Raw genomic sequence first — 23,655 nt, forward strand, 5'->3', positions numbered from 1 at the left:
GTGTAAAAATGTGCATTCCGTGTACGTAACTGCATCGTCAGCACAAGTTTAAATGCTTGTATCGTGAACCAAATTACATCTTATACAATTTTGGGCAAATGTTATGGACTACGGTATTTAATTCTTTTTTTTTTCAAAATCGAAGCTTCCTGCTACTAAAATGAAGTATCCCCAGAGCCAGTGGCGGAAATTCCAACCTTCCTTTGGTGGCAGTTCCCATAGAACGGCCACTGTTAGTATCCCACATGGATGATTTGTAGATTAACTCCTCTATTCAAACAATCAGCAGCTGGTAGTTGAAAGTTAAACACCTTCAGGTTGGGAGTGGAGTGCTCCAAGCCACTGTACCACCCCAAGCTGAATAAAATAGTGGCATATCTAACACGATCTTTTCCCTATTGTGTTTGTAATAATCAAAAATAATGAATACTTTTGATACAAATGTTAATAAATCCAAGTTAATTTCTTCAATTCAGCCCTTTTAAGACTCCAGGTGGAATTAATGCCATGCCCATTGAGGCTGATGCATCGAGCAGGATTTGATACGCGGATCCAATTGGTGATGCTCATCTCTGGTGACCCTGTACTACCGATGGCGGTTCCACATTCCCATTAAGGGCACCGGTCTCTCCACAGAACTTGTTCACAAGTGGCTATTATTTGATCAACCACGGAGAGTGGTGGTGGGGTGAAAGGACTGACCACGGACCTGGGATTTGTTACCTGGTGGTGAATATGGGAATCCACCAGACCATATCTGCTTATTCCAGTGACACTTGATAACAACTCGGCATCCTGGATGTTTGCTGTCAAGTTTATTTTTTATGTGCCTGTGAACCAACAGGGAAACTCCTCTCGCCTGCAGCTCCCCGAGAACTTCCGGATGTGGCCAATCCGTGACTCTTCCCATGTTTGGCTGTGGATCTTCAAGCCGCTCGTCCACGATTTGTGCAGGCAAATAGGAAGACGACATTAAGCTACACCGAGCCTAGTGGTAAATTGACCCCACTTATCTGTGGGGAATCGTGAATAATGTAAAACGGAGGTGCTCCACAGATTGAGACTCTCCTGTGTGCGTGTGTTGAACTTCTTTCGAATAGCCAGCCGTGCTAATCGGAGGTGTGGGGGAAAGATTATTTGCGGACACTGGTTCGATTGTGGCTACCACAGCACTTGGATTCTCAGTCGGAAAAGGCCACGGGGTTCAGATACCCAGTTGTGGAGGGAATCATGCTAATTATTATCCCGGCAGGGTGGATAATGAAGCGAGCAGTGCCACTGTGTAAACTTGTAATTTGGCCAACCTGTTGATAAACTGTCCGAGCAAGGAGACCCGTGGAATATTGCCTCGTGGCTGGCAGGCTGAGCACGAGCGTGTGTGTCTGTGGCAGCGACTCTCGCGGTTTAAACAGCTAGCCAGGTGTGCAGCAGAGCGGACTCCAGCTTGCGGGCAGTGACAACAGACTCCGGGTCAGCTGGGTTCGAGTACCTGAAACACAAAATGAGAAATCACTCTTCCCTCCTGCAAATGGCCCAAGACGGAAGCTCTGGGATGAAAACACACGAGCAGCAGAATCAGAATATTTTATTGACACTGGAGGAATCCGATGAGCTATGCGGCTCTTTTTCAAAGATGTCCAGTAGGAGTGGGTCAGAAAGTAACAACAAACATTACTAAAACAAGCCTGGAGTGCAACGTTTCAGGAAAAGGAAAAAAAATCACTAAAAATGTCTAGGTTTTATTTTAGCAGGTAAAAGCCCAGAGCTTTGATATACTTTTTCAGAAGTGACTTCCCCACAAATGATAGCTCAACGAAGTGGCGTGTAAATTTATAGCAGCCAAATAATCTAAATACTCCAAACGCACATTGATTTTAAATGTGGAGGAGAAAAACCGGAGGACCTGGAGGAAAAAAAAATCCACACGACCACAGGGAGAACACGCAAACTCCAAATCTACAGCAGCAGCAGCAGGCGTCAGGGTCGGGATCGAACCCACGACCTCCTGCATACCAGGCGAGGGAGATGACATCTCCTAGCCACCGTGGCGCCTCTTGAGCAGCGAGATGTGTAGAGACTAACCCGACCCATAAAAATGTGGAAATACCAAGTTGGTTCGGACCAAGCAAAATACGGCCACAGCTCACTTATACATGAAGGAGATTTATCCAGGGGAAGCCGCACGGAGGCGTGGATCCATTTTCAGAAGGCTCCTGCATTGGGATGTTTTGGCAAATTCCATGTTTGAGTATGTGTGTGGGAGGTTTACAGGAATGCTGGAAAATAACACAATGCCAAATTCTGATCCACGTACCACAGTCTACTTGCTGTACTGCCACCTACAAATGGCATCACCTCCAAAACCCAGCTCGTGGGCATCTTGTAAATTCTCAATCCTCGGCATTATTTACAAATGAGGGGTCGCCGTCAACGGCACCATCGCTGCCATGTAGAACTTTCACATGCGCTTCTGCGGCCGTCTGGAACACTCCTCCTTCCGATATTCGGAAGTTGGCAACATACGCTGCAAACAGAAGTTCTGCATATGTGCAACAACCACCATCGCCGCCACCAAGCACAACACCACCCTCGCCGTCACCACCACCAGTACGATGTGGGCTCACCTTAGGTCCAGGTGGTGGGCGCCTCCTATGACCTTCACAGCGACGTTACCGCCCACGTCGTGCTGGAACTGCTCGGACACAAACCCCGGACAGGGCGAGGATCAACGCTCGTCTCCCACGGTGGCCATGAGCAAGCCAGCGGGGAAATTCCACATTCTGATGTCCAAGACCAGTCTGGATATGACCACCGTTGACTTCTTAACCCTTTCCCGTTCAGATGACGTACACGTACAAGTGAGGGAAAAAAGTATTTGATCCCCTGCTGATTTTGTACGTTTGCCCACTGACAAAGAAATGATCAGTCTATAATTTTAATGGTAGGTTTATTTGAACAGTGAGAGACAGAATAACAACAACAAAATCCAGAAAAACGCATGTCCAAAATGTTATCAATTGATTTGCATTTTAATGAGGTAAATAAGTATTTGACCCCTCTGCAAAACATGACTTTGTACTTGGTGGCAAAACCCTTGTTGGCAATCACAGAGGTCAGACGTTTCTTGTAGTTGGTCACCAGGTTTGCACACATCTCAGGAGGGACTTTGTCCCACTCCTCTTTGCAGATCTTCTCCAAGTCATTAAGGTTTCGAGGCTGACGTTTGGCAACTCGAACCTTCAGCTCCCTCCACAGATTTTCTATGGGATTAAGGTCTGGAGACTGGCTAGGCCACTCCAGGACCTTCATGTGCTTCTTCTTGAGCCACTCCTTTGTTGCCTTGGCCGTGTGTTTTGGGTCATTGTCATGCGGGAATACACATCCACGACCCATTTTCAATGCCCTGGCTGAGGGAAGGAGGTTCTCACCCAGGATTTGACGGTACATGGCCCCGTCCATCGTCCCTTTGATGCGGTGAAGCTGTCCTGTCCCCTTAGCAGAAAAAACACCCCCAAAGCATAATGTTTCCACCTCCATGTTTGACGGTGGGGATGGTGTTCTTGGGGTCATAGGCAGCATTCCTCCTCCTCCAAACACGGCGAGTTGAGTTGATGCCAAAGAGCTCCATTTTGGTCTCATCTGACCACAACACTTTCACCCAGTTGTCCTCTGAATCATTCCCATGTTCATTGGGAAACTTCAGACGGGCATGTATATGTGCTTTCTTGAGCAGGGGGGCCTTGCGGGCGCTGCAGGATTTCAGTCCTTCACGGTGTAGTGTGTTACAAATTGTTTTCTTGGTGACCATGGTCCCAGCTGCCTTGAGATAATTGGCAAGATCCTCCCGTGTAGTTCTGGGCTGATTCCTCACCGTTCTGATGATCATTGCAACTCCACGAGGTGAGATCTTGCATGGAGCCCCAGGCCGAGGGAGATTGACAGTTCTTTTGTGTTTCTTCCATTTGCGAATAATCGCACCAACTGTTGTCACCTTCTCACCAAGCTGCTTGGCAATGGTCTTGTAGCCCATTCCAGCCTTGTGTAGGTCTACAATCTTGTCCCTGACATCCTTGGAGAGCTCTTTGGTCTTGGCCATTGTGGAGAGTTTGGAATCTGATTGATTGATTGCTTCTGTGGACAGGTGCCTTTTATACAGGTAACAAACTGAGATTAGGAGCACTCCCTATAAGAGTGTGCTCCTAATTTCAGCTTGTTACCTCTATAAAAGACACCTGGGAGCCAGAAATCTTTCTGATTGAGAGGGGGTCAAATACTTATTTACCTCATTAAAATGCAAATCAATTTATAACATTTTTGCCATGCGTTTTTTGGATTTTTTTGTTGTTATTCTGTCTCTCACTGTTCAAATAAACCTACCATTAAAATTATCGACTGATCATTTCTTTGTCAGTGGACAAACGTACAAAATCAGCAGGGGATCAAATACTTTTTTCCCTCACTGTACATCATCAATACTCTGGTTCTTTCGCTAAAGTCACGTAGGTATAAAATTAAATTAAAACACGTTTCGGGCGCAATACAAGCGTCCGTCATCAGGTGGAACCCCGAAACGTCGTGATTGCGCCCGAAACGTCGTGATTTAATTTTATTTCTACTTACGTGACTTACCGAAAGAACCAAAGAGTATGGATCCCTGCAGTCACGAAAACTTCAAATCTATATTGTATATCATCAAAATGAAACTGGAAGAAAAAAACTACAAATAACTTTATCGGTACCGAGGCTCCCACAAGGCCATGCGGGAGGGCGTGTGGCACAGTTTGGCACCGGCTACTGTAGAGTGCGGTCCTGTCGCTACGGTTCTCTGCGGTGAGAGCAATGTCGTTTAAAACAACGGCGCTACTATGCCTCTCTAAATAAAATTAACGCTGAGCTGCTTGCACGTTCCGAGATGTAGAGGTGAATGTGATGGGAAAAGATAAAAAAGCAAAGGTCCCTGCATTGTGGAAGCAAGACCATGGGCTGAACCACTCGCCGACCAGGATTTAAACTCTCAACCTTCTGACTGAGAGAAAAGCGCCCTGAACTGCAGCCACATCTGGTGTCAGCCAGTCATAAATGCGGACTAGGTACGACTCCCAACCACGGTCACGTGCTCGGTACCGGTCTGGGATTGACTCATCGCTTCCAGGATGGACAGAATCCTGAACCACTCTAAGATGAGGACTTGCAATATTTGACGAGCACTGACCAATGTTCATTTTAGCGGCAAAAAAACCATTACAATCATGAACACTTGAGGTGTAAATATGGTCAGCCTCATACTAATCAAGACCCCTTGTGTCCATGGAGATTTGCTGGAATAATTGAGACCCCTGTGTGTTAGTTGAGAGTTCGGGTGATGCACCTATCTGTGCGTCACGAGTTGTGGTTGCTCAAGAGCCACGGCCATTCCGTGTGATCTGCCAGTGACCTCGGTGCAAACGTCAACCAAAACTCTCGTGTTGGCATCCCTCAAGTGTGGCAAACAAAATGTTTACACAATAGCTTGAAAATAATTTATTTAAAAAAATAGTATGACTTTAATTTTACACAGCGTCATTCACGCTGGTACCACAAACACACCACACTTGAGACCCTGGTTTAGGCACGGACGGCTGACACGCAGACTGAAACACAGGACATTGGCGGCTCCGAACAAGGCATGAGCTCACTCAGCCACCGGAACATCACCGAAATCTCTCTCCAACATGGCCAATCTACGAGTGCCCTCGGCCGACCCATACTTGGCCCATCTGCTCAAGAGAACGTGCGTGTGTGTGGTTTGTTTATTGAACCTGGGACCCAGTTGTCAAGCGACCGATTCGTTCATTCAACTCACCCCTCCGTTTCCCCACGGATCCAAGTTTCCATTGGAGAAGATGATGTTGCTTGAGGAGTTCACGTCTAGGAGATGGACGGGATACCGGTCAAGAAACTCATTACATTTGCATCGATGATGCAACTCTTTCCACCAATGCGGTTTTTGTTAGAGGTATTCAATTGGCAGTAAGGAGGTCTACAGATACTGGTTGTGGGCAAATGCGTTTTTCAGATTCACAAATCATATATTTTTTATGGTTTGTCTCCGCAACTTGGAACCCTTTTAGTCAATTGGGCCAGTTTTCTTAAAGGTAAGTCCCAAATAACAACGCAACTTTATCCTCAAATTTTACAGGTTTTTTGGGTTATAACACGTACATATATAAGTCTGTATTTAAACCCGCCACCACCCGGACACAGCCAATTAGTAAGGTTTGTCACGTAAACAGAACATGCCAATTCGTTACTAGTACAGCACACCGGTGTGTTGGAGAGCAAAGCCACAACATTTACAAAGCAATTGTTTTTTTAACTAATGTCCCCACTTAAGTAATCTAAATCGGCCAAAATGCTACGGAAATTATGGGTGGCTGGAAGCATGGGAGAGCTGAATGTATATTTATTCAAGTAGTGGTATCCCAAACTTTCACAGCAGCTTATTTCCCTTCACACCAACATTATGTAAACTCCCCTCCCCCCGTGCCGGTCCAGTACATCATTGTTATGCTAATTCCTTTGTCAAGGCGTTTTTTGTTTCCTCCCAATCAGCTTAAAGGACGCGACCTGGGCTTGGCTGTCTTCACTCCAACGCCGTCCTCTGGACAGTCCGGTCCCTTCACCTGATGAAGGCCACTTGTGTTGTGGCCGAAACGTCGTAATTTTTGTTGTTTTATTTTTTACCTACGTGACTTTACCGAATAGAACCAAAGAGTATGGATCCTTGCAGTCACGAAAGCTTCAAATCTAGAAGAGCTGAATGTGTTTCACTCAAATAGGGCCTTGTGGGTAACGCCATGCTCAGAGAGACTGCCAGCGAGAACCCAAGGATTTACTTTTGTTTTTCTGTAAATAAAACCAAATTACAGGCTATGGAACGCTAAACAAGTGGGTATTATTTTATCTCCTTTATTAAAACTATCAATCTAAAGTAATGTAGAGGGGGAAATCAAATCCTGGCTGCTGCTTCCAGGGTGGCACCAACAGCCAGCAGATCCAAGCAAAGTTTCTTTGACGTCCACATTCTGAGCCTCCCAAATTCACACGAGCCGTTTAAAATGTTTGAGCAGTTAATTGGAAACAAGGCTGAGGTCATCAACTCTGCAATTGAGAATCTGGGTTTAAATAGAAAAGCAGCTCAAATCTGTAATCTAAACCCAGGATCAGAATCTTTATTTAGACTGGAGGAGTCCGATGAGTATGGGCAGGTCAGATATCTCAGCTATGCCAAAGTAGTTCCCCGAAATGAGGATTAGTCCCTGTGCCACCTTGCACCGGCACTGCTACCCTACGCCACCCTGCGCCACCCTGCGCCACCACTCCCTCCCCTCAGCTAGCCTGATCTATCCGGCCAGCCTGTGCCACCCCCGGGGGTCCAAGCTGTGTGGGTGTTGCTCACCCTTGCCCCAGTACTGCGTGGCGAGCCAGGTCTCGCGTGGCACCACGCCCCAGCGCTTGGCGCAGTATTCGCGCCGCGCGGCTGCCGTGTAGGGCAGGGCGGGGAACATGTCGCTCACGTTGTTGGTGGAGCACAGCAGGTTGATCTCCGTGCACGCCTGCACACGCTCTCGCGGGCGCAGGCGCGGGTGCAGCGTTAGCGGAAGGGACGGCCCACGGAGGCAGCGGGCAGCAGTAACGGTGCAGGCAGCGGCAATGGTGGCGGAAAAAGTGGTGACAAGCAGCAGTAGGCATGGCCCCAGTGGAATTTGTCGTCGAGTATAGTTCGTGTAACCAAGCGAGTACTCGGGACACGCGGACAGCCTCATTTCGCAAGAGTGAGACGGGTCTCCAAAATGACAAGCAAAAAAATACAGCAATGGAGCACACCGATATTGGAGCAAAACAACTGTGAAATTCTCCGGTTTCCTGTGGAGTCGTGACCACCATGTCAAGGGCTCTGCTACCGCGCGCCGTGCGATCAGGAGGGAGGCGGAGTGACATCGATGTGCAGGTAATCACAATGGTGATCATGACCGTAATAATGATGGTTATTGCAGGGATGGCAGTGATAGTGATGGTGGTTCAGGGTGGTGATGTAATGGTCACTGTGCTGGTGGTGATGGGACATCACCTGGTAGTCCCAGGCCAGGCTGTCGGGGCCTAATCCACACCCAGTGGGGTCTGCGCACTCGATGAACTCCGCTGCTGGATCGAGACACTTGGCCGTTCCACTAGTGTTGTAGAAGAGAGCTGGACACGGAAAACATTCGCCGTTTGCTATTAATTGCCGGAGGTTAACTTCACCACGGAGCATGTGTGTGCACACATGTACACAGACACACGCACACCCATACAATAGACAGACACACAGACAAAGACTCCTCCCACCCCCCCCATTGCAAATACATGTTGTTGGGGCAAATGCAGTTAAGTGAGCACCCAATGAAGGCCGGCACATGAGGAGGTGGTGTGATTAGCACCACAGCTGCTTTGCCTTTGTCACCCCAGTGTTGAGGTTTTGACATTTACACCACGCACCAGACACCCATTTAAAGAATGAGTCTCCCTCAAAGTCCAACTCAGGTTGATCCAGGAGCAGAATTCGAATATTTATTTTTACTCGAGGAATCCAATGAGCTAATAAAAGCTCTTTTTCACAGATGTCCAGTTGGGGCAGGTCAGAAAGGTCACAACAAAATAAAAACATGAGAGGATTGCAAAGTATAGGAAATATATAAAAAAAACTCTAAAAATATATACAAAATAACAATTTTTATCTTACAAAGTGAGATAAAAAAGATCCACTACCAGGAATTGAACCCAATCAGTATCACAGCACTTCATATTGGCTATGTTATCAACAGCTCCTGTACCTCCGATTAGCAGGGTTGGCTATGTACGGTGCGAAAGAAGTTCAACATACATACGAAGACAAAGGTCCGCCCGTATAGCCCGTTAGGGCACGTGTTGTTTAACAAGTAGAACCTATGAAGGCCGGAACGTACTACACGTACATAGTCGCCCTTGCAGATGCGCTTCCGCGGCCGTCTTGAATACTCTTCCTTTCGAGATTAGGAAGCCACTGGAGCTATGCACTTTTAAATCATCGAGATTTAAAACGAATTTGCTTAAAACTAGTTTGTGTTTAGTTTATTTTTCGCCCGCACCTCCATTTAGCACGGTTGGCTATGTACAGTGCAAAAGAAGTTAAACCTATATACGTACAGACTTTGAGCAGGAAGACACTGGAGGGTTTAGTTCGAGCTTACCGACAGCTTGCATCAGACCATCCAGAGGATCTTTGCTGTTGAGCAGCAGGTCACAGGCCACCTATGCAGAAGCACACGAACGGAACGCGCAACACAAAAACCCACTTGGCTCTCAGTTTGTAGAACCACAGACTCCATGCATGCTGGGCTGTTGGAAACGGGTTAGCAGCTTCTTACACTGAAAGAAAAAATAATATTGAAAGTCCTCAATGTTCATGCAAACCGCCAGTGCCCTCTAGTGGCACCAGTGGTATCTGCTGTAACATCTGATAACCACACTGCCATGTGGTGCATGCTTGGAGCCACAATTGCAGCTGCACCACGATGAGTGGTGCATGCTGGGAGCCACTGTGCATGGTGGGAGCCATATTGCGGCTGCACCATTATGAGTGGTGCATGCTGGGAGCCACCACTGCAGTTGCACAACTAATGGCAGTGCTCAGTCTTCCCTACATAGGATACCCACCACAGTTCAAGTCCCAACCATAACGGTTGCACATTTTATCTGCTGGCTTAATACGCAGCACTCTAGGAGCGCATCGCACCAAACTTGGTGGCGCATGCAAACACTTAATCACACGTGATCCTATGTTCCTGTCGCAGTGCTCGCATTCTGTGTATGCTAAGATTTTTATTTTACCAGGTAAGGCCCACTGAGCTATACAGCTCTTTTTCAGAAGCGACCTGGCCACAAATGATAGCTCAAGGAAGTGGCTTATCATCACGTGGAAATTTATAGCAAGCAAATACTCTAAATACATGATATTGATTATAAATGTGGAGAGAAAAACCATACCCAGAGAAAAATCCAAATGACCACGGGAAGAGTGACATGCAAACCAGTGTCAGGGTCGGGATCGAACCCACGATCTCCTGTATACCAGGCAAGGTAGTTAACAACTTGCCACCGTGGCACCCCACCTAATACCGTGCGTGTGCCGTGTTAGTGGCAGTGCTCCGTGCTTAATCGCGTGCGGGCGGCGTGACACCCACGTTGACCGGGTTAGCGGGCAGCGAGCCCATGAAGGAGGCTGCGTAGGGGTAGTCCAGCATGGCCAGGTAGGTGAAGGTATTCCGCGCCCAGCCGTACATGTGCCGCACGTCCGCAGCAGAGCTGGGAGCCTGGCACAGGCGCATCCGCTGCGCTATCTGAGCCCACTCTGAACACAAAGCGCACACAAAGATCACCAGTGTAGACTTCAACAGACCGCTGGCTCAAGTGATATTCGAGATTAGAAGTGCCTAATGAAGTGCAGTACTGCCCACGAGGAGGTGGGCGTCCAATGCCACGCATGGCCACCTTTCTCTGTGTGTACACACGCACAGCTCTTGGCAATCCACAGCTGGACGAGCGAATCCCTGTGCTGTGCGGGGCATGGGGGTTATTTGACCATACTTCATCACACCGGTCAGTGTGGGTTGAAGGGGGGACCGCATACCCCACGACAGGGTTCAGATATCACCTCGCCATTTAACTTTTAAAATGAAGTTGAATCAAACCAGTTTTTTTCCACTCCCATTCAGAAGAAATCTCAAGCTTTTGGCCAACAAGCTTTGCTCAGGGTTTACCGTGGGAGAGCGACGTAGATTGAAGAGGAACGGTGAGGTTGATCTGATTTTGTTTGGACGCCACCAGTCAGATTTAGAAGATACGATAAGAATCCCCGAAGTACAGCGAGTCAATAGAGGTTTTTAACATCTTGCCATGGTAGCGAGATGTTAACTACCTCGCCTGGTATACAGGAGGTCGCCAGTTCGATCCCAACCCTGATGACTGCTGTATATTTTGACTTTGCATGTTCCCTGTCCCCGTTGTCGTGTGGCTTTTGCTCCGGGTCCTCCGGTTTTTCCCTCCACATCTAGAAAATTGCGTTTTAGAGTATTTGGCTGCTATAAATTTTCATGTGATAAGCCACTTTGTTGAGCTATAATTTGTGGCCAGGTCGCTTATGAAAAAAAGCTATATAGCTCAGTGGGCCTTACCTGGTAAAAAAATATAGTACTTTATAGAATTCCAGACGCATTTCATGAGCGAGAAAGCAATGTCTGTGGCACCTATCAGACTTACCTTGTTTGTCGGCAAGTTTCTTGAGTTCAATGAAACCAGCCCTCACTATGTCCGGGCACTTAGGATTGTACTTCTCAAAGTCCTACAAGAAGAATAAAAAAAATATCAAAATTAAATCGCACAAAGCCAACCAGTGACATCACTTCAGTGTGAAAGCCATTAAATTAAATAATAATAGAATACGACGTTTCGATTGCAACACAAGCAACCATCATCAGGTACAAATGAATGAGAAAACAAATATAGTAAACTTGGAAATATAATACAATACGACACAGAGAGTTGGCTAACACAACAGTTAACACCCCACCTGGTTGATTATGTTCTTCCAAAGATCGCTAAATTTGAGAGATAAAACATGGACACGGAGACACACAGACAGACAGACACACAAGAAGAGAGAGACTCACAGAGACAGAGAGACACACACACACAGGCAGTGTGCCTTCACGAACGCTTCTAATCTAGTGTGAAAGCCATACCATGAAAACACCGCTCTCTCAGTACACGTGGTGCATGCTGGGAGCTAGCAATGGGCACTACGGTGGCGAGATGTTGTCTCCTTCGCCTTGTATCCAGGAGCTCGTGGCTTCAATCCCCACCCAGACACCAGCATATTTGGAGTTTGCATGTTCTCCCCGTGGTCACGTAGATTTTTCTGCTCTTGTTCCTGCGGCTGGTTGGCCTGGGGGGCTCACAGCCCGGGCGCCATACGGGCACCATCACAGCTCAGGCACCATACAGGCACCATCACAGCTCAGGCACCATACAGGCACCATCACAGCTCAGGCACCATACAGGCACCATCACAGCTCAGGCACCATGACAGCCCAGGCACCATACAGGCACCATGACAGCCCAGGCACCATACAGGCACCATGACAGCCCAGGCACCATACAGGCACCATACAGGCACCATCACAGCTCAGGCACCATACAGGCACCATCACAGCTCAGGCACCATACAGGCACCATCACAGCTCAGGCACCATACAGGCACCATCACAGCTCAGGCACCATACAGGCACCATCACAGCTCAGGCACCATACAGGCACCATCACAGCTCGGGCACCATACAGGCACCGTCACAGCGCAGGCACCATACAGGCACCATCACAGCTCAGGCACCATACGGGCACCATCACAGCTCAGGCACCATACAGGCACCATCACAGCTCAGGCACCATACGGGCACCATCACAGCTCAGGCACCATACGGGCACTATCACAGCTCAGGCACCATACAGGCACCATGACAGCCCAGGCACCATACAGGCACCATGACAGCCCAGGCACCATGACAGCTCAGGCACCATACAGGCACCATCACAGCCCAGGCACCATACAGGCACCATGACAGCCCAGGCACCATACAGGCACCATGACAGCTCAGGCACCATAGAGGCACCATGACAGCCCAGGCACCATACAGGCACCATGACAGCCCAGGCACCATACAGGCACCATCACAGCTCAGGCACCATACAGGCACCATCACAGCTCAGGCACCATACAGGCACCATCATAGCTCAGGCACCATACAGGCCCCATGACAGCTCAGGCACCATACAGGCACCATCACAGCTCAGGCACCATACAGGCACCATCACAGCCCAGGCACCATACAGGCACCATCACAGCTCAGGCACCATACAGGCACCATCACAGCCCAGGCACCATACAGGCACCATCACAGCTCAGGCACCATACAGGCACCATCACAGCTCAGGCACCATACAGGCACCGTCACAGCTCAGGCACCATACAGGCACCGTCACAGCTCAGGCACCATCACAGCTCAGGCACCATGACAGCTGAGGTGCCATACGATGATGCACTACCCATGGAATGAGAATCGCGTCCGAACTTGTCCATGGCCTCCCCCCATGGCCAAGCCTTAACCGTGTACTTGGCACGGCATATGTAACCTCGGCACACTTGAAGCCGTGCGAGGGACTGTGTGCGTGTGTGTGCATCTCACAGCCGTAGGGTAGGGAGCTGTAGCGTAGCGGTGAGCACGCTGCGCTACGAACGCGGCGGCCCGAGTTCGATTCCCACAGATGGCCGACACCAGTGACGAATATCTGAACCGGTCCTGGGCCTCCCCGAGGTCGACTCAGCCTCAAATGAGCATGTTGTATGGTGTGTAAACATCACCACTGGGGCGACAAAGGTGGCCGGCTGTGGTTTTGACTACACCACCCCCTCGTGCCGGCCTTCATTAGGTGATACTCGCTAACAGCACTTGCCCCGACAGTCTGTGAAGGCTACACGGTGGATCTTGGTATGCGTATCTCACAGCCGTGACATCCCGGAAGAATTGCAGGGGGTCTCCCTGTCCAGACACGAAGGGGATGGGGGCACTGGCGGCCAGGGCAGCGTCCACCAGATGGGGGTAGTGCATGCGGAAGTAGGCGCTCAGCATTCCTCCATAGCTGAAGATGAGAAAAAAGACACAGAGCCACAGACACACACACGCGGACAACAACAACCGCCATTCGCCACTAAGTGCCGGTGACGTCACCACGATGCTTGTGCCAGGCGGACACACACACACACTCACAGAGACGCATGGAGAGGTGACGTGGGAGGGGCGACACAGGGCACGCTGCGATAGCCAGACAGAAATGGAATTACAACCAGAGGTGGCCTATGGAGCAAATTCTAAAATGGACAAGTTCTTTGGTGACACCTTCTTTGGCAGCGGTGGAGGAGTATAAATAACAAAACTTACACCGGTCAAATGACAGTGGCCTCAAATGGAAGAGTACTGTATGTACAATAGGCGACATTAGCCCTTCTTCATAGCACATAAAGAATGGCCATTTAGTAATACTTTGATTGATAGAAGGGTTTGTTTGGTATTTAATAGCTACTAATAGGCATCTATTCATATGCCAATTTGACCGGTTATTATAATTTTTTAAATGCAATTCTTATCAGGCCCAGTGTGTAAAGTGCAGTTTCTGATTGGCGACAAACACCTCACGCAGTCCCACTCCACCACACATTACTCCTCCCCATCTTCTCCACACCTTGTAGATTACTGTGTTTCAATAGTCATAAAAAAATTACTTTAACTCTCTCCTATGGAGTAAACAAAAATCAAATTCAATCTCGACGTACGGTGGCTCGAGTTTGTACAGTCACTGATCGAGACCTCACTTGAGAGCCCAGTTTAATCACTGTCAGCCGAAACTCTGATTTCAGACCCACCGTTGCGGGCTCAAGCCTCTCATGAAGCCATCACGAACCCCCTTCGAGAAAACCGGACCTACGAGTGTGTTGACTTTGGAATTCAGGAGGAGGCGTGTGTTGACTTGGGAATTCAGGAGGAGGCGTGTGTTGACTTGGGAATTCAGGAGGAGGCATGTTTTGACTTGGGAATTCAGGAGGAGGCATGTTTTGACTTGGGAATTCAGAAGGAGGCATGTTGTGACTTGGGAATTCAGGAGGCATGTGTTGACTTGGGAATTCAGGAGGAGGCATGTGTTGACTTGGGAATTCAGGAGGAGGCGTGTGTTGACTTTGGAATTCAGGAGGAGGCGTGTGTTGACTTTGGAATTCAGGAGGAGGCGTGTGTTGACTTGGGAATTCAGGAGAAGGCGTGTGTTGACTTGGGAAGTCAGGAGGAGGCATGTTTTGATTTAAAGCTTTCGTGACTGCAGTAATTCATATTCTTAGCTCTTTCCGTAAAGTCACGTTGAAGGGAAGCAATAAAATAATAATATATATAAAACAATAAAAAAATTTAAATTAAAAATTCTCACGACGTTTCGACCATAACGCAAACGTTTGTGTTATGGTCGAAACGTCGTGAGAATTTTTATTGTTTTATATATATTTTATTATTTTATTGTTTCCCTTCAACGTGACTTTACCGAAAGAGCTAAGAATATGAGGAGGCATGTGTTGACTTGGGCGCCAGGCAAACGAGGGGTAACCGACGGCCGTCGATTTGATCACACGCGGCCGCCCATCCCCGCTCTCACCTTCCTCCAAACGACACCACCTTGGACTTCTGGGCCCCGAAGTTCTGCTTGATGCTGTCGAGCAGCACGGCGAAGTCTGCCAGCGCCTGCTCGATGGTCAGCAGGCCGATGGTGTCCAGTCGGAAGGAATCCTTCCCGAAAGGGAGGCTCTCGCCATAGTACCGCTGCCGTCAAAGGCAAAGAGTGCGACGAGATGAGAGTTGTCCCGCCTCCGATTAGCAAGGTTGGCTACGTGCGGTGGCGATAGAAGCATACGTACATTGTGCATCATACTTTAGAGTATTTGGCTGCTATACATTGCCACATGATAAGCCACTGCAGTGTGATTGCCGTACCACAAAGACATAGATCTCTCAGGACACTTGGTGCACGCTGGGAACCAGCAATGGGCACCGCGGTGGTGAGATGTCATCTCCCTCGCCTGGGATGCTGGAGATCGTGGGTTCAACCCCAACCCTGACACTTGTATATTTGGAGTTATCATGTTTTCCCCATGGTCACGAAGATTTTCTCCTCCGGATTTTCCCTCCAAATTTAGAATCACCATATGATTAGATTATTTCGCTGCGTTAAATTTCCAAATGATGAGCCACTTCAATGAGCCATCATTTGTGGACTGGTCGCTTCTGAAAAAGAGCCATGTAGGCTCAGTGGGTCTTACCTGGTAAAATAAATAAAAAATGGTTTAGCTTATAGTCTAGTTCTTGGTGAAAGACGCAGATCAACATCAATGGGCTCGCACCGAGGCTGCGTTTTCCCGGCTGTCTGACAAGAGTTCCGAGCTTTGTCAGTGAGAAACTAAAACAACACTTTAATGTTATTGTGAGGCTCTAGTCACATCACTGACATTGCACTGCTCCCGTGCAGCTCTGTGGGTGATGCTGGAGCGTTGGAGACAGTCACCCAACCCAGGAAAGCCACAATGAGTCTCAAGACTCTCCTCAGGAGGGTCATTGCCAACTTCCCTGCAGTGGGGGTGCGGCTGCTATGCGGAAACCCAATTGAGAAATTTGCAGGCAATGTCTTAGCATTGTGATGTTTGTCCAATATCAGTGACATTACGTTACTTTTTATAATTCTTGCATCCTTCTAGACACATCCTATCCGCCTTCTTATTTGTTCGCAATACATCTGTTATCTCCTCGCTCGGTTTTTATTTTCTGAATAAAATACAACTCGCGCATCAACCCAAGAGGATGATGATGAATGAAGCAGAGGTTTGTAACTCTCGGCCTCCCATCTCGAGAGTCTACTACTCTGACCAACGCAGGACTCGATCCAATAAAGACATAACGAGAGACACGAGCGATGGCCCCCATTGCTCATTCGCGGAGAGACTCGATTGGCCTCTCTCCTGTCCCCTTCGCTACCATCACTGCTACCCAAGTCATCGACGGCGGAGGATCGCCGATGAATCTAAAGACACCCGATCTGCAAGTCGAGTGACCTGGCTCGAGCGCCACCCGCGAGCGCCACCCGCCACCCACGAGCGCCACCCGCGAGCGCCACCCGCTAGCCACGAGCGAGCACAACAGCAGGTAGAAACTTCACGGACACCACAGGGACAGCACGGGCGTAGACGGCGAGACGTACATGCTCCGCGAACACGATGAGGGCTTTAAACTCCTGCGCCAGCTCGATCATGAAGCCCGTGTTATTGGCGAACGCCCAAATGTCTCCCTCATTGCCCGTGTAGAAGAAAATCGGTCCGACGCCCTTCTCCCAGTACTGGTCTGAAAGTCAAAACACACACAAAAAAAACTAAAAACGCACGCACAAAGATCAAAGATCTCGCATTGCACCTCAAAAGACAAAAGGGGCATTTTCAATCGACGAATCGATGTCGTAGTGCGCATGCTGCAGAGATTTGGTCTCTTGTTCAAGCAAGATTTGTGCCTCGAAGGCAACAATGTAGTGCAGTACAAAAACATTTGAAATAATGTACAACTTAGATTTAGTTCGCATCAATACGAAAACCGCATCTCAACAGGCTGTACAGGACATGGCGGGCATATTGGGTTTGAAGAGAGGAAGAGACGCCCAATGGAAAAGCAGAACACGTCACGAGGCTGGGTTTGGACACAGGGCCAGCGGCAGTCGACAGAAGTTTGCTGGCGTGAGGCAGTTCCAGGGAACACATTTTTTTATCACGCAGATGCGAATTGGATATAACGCGATCGACTGAACGGGCCTTAATTAACAAACCGAGACATCATTTTATACGTAGACTTTCACAATCAATGCTGTGATGCACAAGTCGTTTCTTTTGGGTTAGATGGTCTGTGAAGGTATGTCAATTTTTTTTTATAAAACCCTCCAAAATTTGACAGCCAATCAAGTCAAGTTGTCACGTAGTGGGCAAATGTTCTGATTGATTTGGTTTAGCAGCAAAACTGGAGGAATGTTGAAGAGCGAGAAAAATGTCGACAAACCGCTTACACAACTGTATTTGATTGGAACTGTCGAGTGGTGGAGGGTTAGAGATGGACTTGCTGGTAATTGACTTGCAAATGATTTGAAGGCAACGTTTACGTGCATGTGCACGTCTCCGTATTGATGGCAGAGATCACAACGGTAGAAGGAGTGACGGTTCTAATTTAGAATAAAGTAGAAATGGGAGGGAGTGGGTTGGGCAGACAATCCCTAGGACCCACGTATTGAGATAAAACCCGGCCCGTACTGGACCTGTCCCAAAGTGGTCCAGCACAGCTTTGTATGTTAAACTTCTTCCGTACAGAACATAGCCAAGCGTGCTCATCGGAGGTGCGGAGGGAAGGACAACAAACCAAAGCTTTGGTATAATCTCTAATGCTTGTGGAAACTCAGCATCGGGTTTACTAATAAAAGTGGCCTTCGGCTGCTTTGAAGTTAATGGTTAGTTTGTGTTACGAAATTCAATCAAGTGACTTATTTTTGTTGCCCGCCTAGCCTTTGTAGTCATGTGCATCCAGGGTGGTGGGGGGGTCAGTGGGGGTGGGATCTGGGTGGGTCAAGAACCAGCAGCCTCACCTCCAAATTGCTAGAGACGTGCGCAACCAACGCCCACCTTTAAAAGAAACATTTCAAGGAAGATCATCGCCTTCGTCGCCGGTCCTAAATATTAACGCTGCGCTCGTCAGCTTCGCTACACACGTGCCCCCGGTGTTTTTATAACCAATCGTGTATCAAGGACGCATGCCCCCCCATCCTTGACACATTCGGAATTGCCCACGCATAGCTAATTTTATGTTGGTGGCACGACCCTATAATTATCGATGCCAAGCTTTGCTAACTCGTTGCCATGTCTGGTTAGTACAATCTTACATTCATAGGAGATCATTCCACATTTGTGCTGTGATGCTGAAGGGTTTGGCCCATCTCACCTTCTGATGGTGTGATCCTACCCTTTGGAGTGGCTGTGTGGATACACCATAAATGAGAGGTGGGGGGGGGTTGGGATAAAATCTTTCCCTGAAACTTATTGGTGACTTTTGGTGCACAAAGATCTGAACTGGCACTTCACTGTGGTTAGCGCCCTATGGTTTTTAAAACAAGGAACGTCGCCCTTCGTCTCCACCAGTTCAATCATCCATGCATCTGTATCTGTGAGAAGCGGTAGTTTAGTGGTTAGCTCGCTACCCTACGAACCTGGCGACTCGAGTTAAATTCCCGAACAATTATTTGAACCCATCCTGGGCCTTTCCTAGGTTATATCAGCCTCAAATGAGTACCTCGTACAATGTGTAAATATTTTCACTGGGGAGACGGACAGCTGGCATCCTACCATCCACCGCCTTCATAGGTGCTCGCTAACAGCACTTGCCACAACAGTCTGTTAAGGTTATATGGGGAATCTTTGTGTATGTGTGTGTAGAGCAGTGGCGCAGCCAGTTAACACATTGTGCTATTTAAGAATCGAACATTTACAGCCCGTGCTGTTATTGGTTCATGTGAAGCCAGTATCTCCTACAGATGCTACCATGCACAAATTAGGAAAATTTCGAATTGATGAGGGCCGAATCATGAACCGTTCACAATTAATTGAAAATCGCGTGGATGTTGGGGAAGTCACAATATTGAGCTATGTCATGGCAGCAAGCCTATGGCAGCACTGGCCCGCCTGGTGAAGTAAGTTCAAGTAAACCCGCACAACCCGCATGACGTGGGGGGAGGCCCTCGTCCAGCAGTGGATTTACCAAAAGGGGTGCACAGCAGTGCTCGGCACCAAGATTCTCGTTTCTACGGAAGCAGCAGCAGCAGCAGGAGGAACAGCAGGAGTAGCAGCATCAGAAACAGGAGCAGCAGTAGGAGCAGCAGCAGGAGCAACAACAGGAGCAGCAGCTCACCTGACACGAGGTAGCGTTGCTTGTAGGTCTTGTCCCCTTGGGAGTTGAAGTTGAAGTGGTCGAGGATTTGGTCGAAGTAGCGCACCTGCAGCTGAACAGAGGAGCCAGGGAGGGGCAGGGCAGCGGTTCCGGCCGGCAGAGCACACGCGGAGAGCGCGCACAGCAGCAGCGGCAATATCATCGTCGTCGTCGTCGTCAGCATGGCAGCCATCATCCTGTACACAACGGACGACAACGACACTCACGAGCTCAGCCTGTGACCACATCGCCCACAACTTGCCCCCCCATCTTGTTAGATCTCGGGGAGGAGAGCCGGGCCCGCGCGTGGATATTATTCGTACGGGTGACCAACGCGCACAGGCTACGGCGGTGCTGCAAGGCCACACAGCTGACAGCAACATTAATCGTTGTACTGTATTTCCATGCTTCCACATCTATGCTCGCCGCCTTCACCAACCCACACAAACCGGTGTGCAGTATGGTACAAAATATATCCCCGTGGCCTGAACAGGTTTGGCGATGCCATCATCCAGCAGTGGATAAGCAAAAGCCCCGTGGGTCTAAAGCAGTGTTTTTTTTTAACTCATCCTCATGGACCCCTCCTCCCAAGAGTCTGACTTTTTTCACGATGACCAATCGTTTCAAGACAAACGAATCCACTGTACACTGCACGCACCCGATGGTTGTTTATCACGAAGGTCATTTGTTTCGGCAGCTACATATATACTTTCAGGGTGTGAGAATGAAAACGCAACAAACCAATATGCCAAACAACAATTTCAATGTAATTATTTAATAAAGTGCAGCCTCCAAATCTTGAATGCACTCTCGTATGGGGCCGTCCATAAATGACGTCGTCCATAAATGACGTCACGCACCTGGCGGGGGGGGGTCAGACATTTGTGACGATGTGTGACGAGGGGGGGGGGGGGTTGAGAAATGTGACGTCACATCAAAATGCGCAATCTTAAATAAATGTAGAATTCTTATTACAACACTCCTACAACATCAGAGTGCAGCGCCACATTAAATACGCACTACAATGACAATAGTTGAAAGCCATTTGAAGCATGTTTTATTTTCAAAATGGAAATATATTTTTTTGGGGGGGGCAGAGCTTTGTGACGTCATATTTAAGGGGGGGGGGTCTGACTTTTTGTGACGCCGTGTGACGAGGGGGGGGTCAAAAATCCTCCAAAATCGCGTGACGTCATTTATGAACGGCCCCTATGCACTTTTAAGGCATTGGTATTTTAAGACTATCATCACGCGAACTGTGGTCATCAAAGATTTGAAGTTTTCGTGACTGCAAGGATGACCACACTCTTTGGTTCTTTCGGTAAAGTCACGTAGATGAAAAATAAAAATAATGAAAATAATAAAATGAAAATAACTAAATTAAATCACGACGTTTCGGGCGCAACACAAGCATCCATCATCCCACCTGATGATCATCCCACCTGATGATGGACGCTTGTGTTGCGCCCAAAACGTCGTGATTTAATTTAGTTATTTTCATTATTTTTATTTTTCATCTACGTGACTTTACCGTGGTCATCCTCACTGCAGCAGCGGCTTTTGGCTAATCATCGACCTGGGCGGTCTCACTGCATCGCGTGGCGCTTTCAGATGCAATTCTGCGGCCGTCTGGAACGCTCTTCCTTCCGATATTAGGAAGCCACTGGAGCTGTGTAATTTTAAAATGGAGATTGAAAACTCATGTCTTCATAACTGCTTTTTGTGTTTAGTTTACTGTCATTCCCCCGCACCACCGCTTTGGCACTGTTGGCTACGTACGGTGCGAAAGAAGTTCAACTTGCACACGGGACAGAAAGCCGATCACGTGGATATAGAGAACGCGAATCAGACGTCGTGAGTCGTTTGAAGGGCCGATGGAGCGGTGAGATGACCTCGTGCGCGCGAGCGAAGACCGGTTGTGTGTGGGACCGGGCAAGGGACGGCAAAGGCGCCCGGGGGAGGCCTTTATCCAGCAGTGGACAGATCATGGGCCTGACGCTCAAATAGTTATGATCGCAATCGCGTATGAAGTGATCAATTTATAGATAGCCCACTGAGATCTAGTGACCCTGAACGGTGTACTGTGAAAGCGACGGCTCCATGTCTTACAGAGGAGCGAGTTACGTGTAAGATTGGTTGGCGGGTGACATGTGGAGGCTCCGAATACGGTGCAATGTTGCTGTATCTGTAGATGGATCATCACATGGCTCACCATGTACAGACACAGTCCGGTACGCAAAAATACAAATAACAAAATATACAAAACACACAGCAAAGATCCCCCGTATAGCCTTACGATACTTTTGGGGCAAGTGCTGTTAGAGAGAAGCGGCCAGTATGAAGGCCGGCACGGCGCACGAGGGGGTGGGTGGATGTCCAGACACCACGCCCGGCCGCCTTTGTCTTCCCAGTGGCGATGTTAAGTACGCGCCGCACTGGGTACTCAAGTAAAGGCCGAGCTGACATAGTTTGAGGCCCAGAACCGGTTCAGTTAATCGTCACCGGTGTTGGCCGTGAGCGGGGAATCGAACTGGGCTCGCCGCTCGGAGCTGAGCGCAGTGCGCTAATCACTGCGCCACCGCTCCTCGCACACGCAACAAAGGTCGGCAACCCCATCCATTCAACCTTTCTGCCAACTCTTCGCGAGCTCACTTGGCACAACGAGGCAGCAAGGCACGCGGCGCGACCAAGGAGCGCGGATGTAAACGTTACGATGATGGGGATCGTCCAACAAGAGTTAGGGGCACGGACACAACACGCGAGTGTTGTGAAGAATCGTGGACTCGAGCGATAGCAAAGACGCGAGCCACAGTAAAGACGCGAGCCACAGTAAAGGCCAGCGATAGTAATGACCAGCGATCGTGAATACTTACTGAAAGTAACGCCTTTAGCCCACAGTAACGCCTTTAGCCCACAGCGATGGCTTTCAAGCGAGTCTCTGAGCTCCTCACGCCGCCCGCTGCCACTGCTGCTTCCTCCTCGGGCACAGCGATCAGCTGAGCCGTCACGTGACCTCTTATACCGACGCGCGCGTGACCCTGCACGTGACCAATCACGAGACACGCGGCGGGGGGGGGGTGACCAGTCACGTGGCACAAGGCGTGGGCGGCTGACCCGTCGTCACGTGACTGTGACGAGTGCTATCGGGGGAGCGGTGGTGCAGCGGTTAGCGCTACGCTGCGCTACGAACCCGGCCACCCGAGTTTGATTCCCGCTCACGGCCGGGCGTGGCGGTGCTTGGCCACCCCTCCCCGTCGTGTACGGTGGGGGTCCTTCACAGACGCGCTTCTGCGGCCGTCTGGAACGCTCCTCTTTCCGATAGTAGGAAGCCACTGGAGCTAACGCACTTTTAAATAATCATCTAGATTGACAAACTCATTCCTTAACAACTGCTTTTTGTGTACTCTTTTGTTCTTTCGGTAAAGTCACGTAGGTAGAAAAATCATAGTAGATCACGACGTTTCGATCACAACACAAGCGATCGTCAACCACAGCAAGAAAACCTACAGCAGTGTTTTCTTGCTGTGGTTGCCCCACCTGATGACGATCGCTTGTGTTGTGATCGAAACGATCTATTATTTTTTATACCTACGTGACTTTACCGAAAGAACCAAAGCGTATGGATTCCTGCAGTCACGAAAGCTTCAAATCAAGATTGTATTTTGTGTGTTTAGTTTGTTGTCCAGCGCGGTTGGCTGCGTACGGTGCGAAAGGATTTCTATGCACATTTTTTTCTTGCTGGACAACGGCGTGCGGTAGATAGTTCATAGTTCCATTTATTTGGTATAGCCCTGTGAGACATTCGGCTCTTGAATCGGGTGCAACCGCAACAAACAAAAACATGAACAAGAAAACATCTTAAAGTGACTATGTGACTGTGCAAACAGAAAATCCAGGAAAAAAACATCAAAATATTCCTGAAATAGCACACTACACTAACGCTGTGTGCAAACATCCCAGTGGGATGCAAGTCAAACAACAACCACAAGAAAACTAAGATTAA

The 23,655-nt window shown here is 48.7% G+C and overlaps 1 protein-coding gene across 1 annotated transcript; it reads right to left on the reverse strand.

Moving 5' to 3' along the window:
- Positions 1 to 800: 800 nt before the first annotated feature.
- DPP7 (dipeptidyl peptidase 7) lies at positions 801 to 22,679 on the reverse strand. The gene is made up of 13 exons (XM_032973027.2): positions 22,526 to 22,679; positions 19,635 to 19,849; positions 16,903 to 17,042; positions 15,310 to 15,473; positions 13,617 to 13,752; positions 11,317 to 11,398; positions 10,242 to 10,408; positions 9,249 to 9,309; positions 8,111 to 8,229; positions 7,439 to 7,595; positions 5,843 to 5,907; positions 2,625 to 2,692; positions 801 to 1,489 (listed from the first exon to the last, which is right to left on the reverse strand). Exons 2-13 carry the CDS (start codon positions 19,846 to 19,848, stop codon positions 1,405 to 1,407), a joined length of 1,458 nt encoding a protein of 485 aa, XP_032828918.2. The 5' UTR covers position 19,849; positions 22,526 to 22,679; the 3' UTR covers positions 801 to 1,404.
- Positions 22,680 to 23,655: the final 976 nt, after the last annotated feature.

The sequence above is a fragment of the Petromyzon marinus genome, chromosome 50, assembly GCF_048934315.1.
Source record: "Petromyzon marinus isolate PM22_M1 ecotype Great Lakes invasive population chromosome 50, UKy_Petmar_22M1.pri1.0, whole genome shotgun sequence".
Taxonomy (NCBI): domain Eukaryota; kingdom Metazoa; phylum Chordata; class Hyperoartia; order Petromyzontiformes; family Petromyzontidae; genus Petromyzon; species Petromyzon marinus.

Excerpts from the sequence above, each read along its gene's own strand:
- DPP7 (XM_032973027.2), bottom strand. The coding sequence starts at position 19,848 with ATGATGGCTGCCATGCTGACGACGACGACGACGATGATATTGCCGCTG. Across the intron at positions 13,753-15,309 it reads GTGGTGTCGTTTGGAGGAAG|CTATGGAGGAATGCTGAGCG; the intron begins GTGAGAGCGGGG and ends TCTCATCTTCAG. Across the intron at positions 5,908-7,438 it reads CACGCAGTACTGGGGCAAGG|ACGTGAACTCCTCAAGCAAC; the intron begins GTGAGCAACACC and ends TCCATCTCCTAG.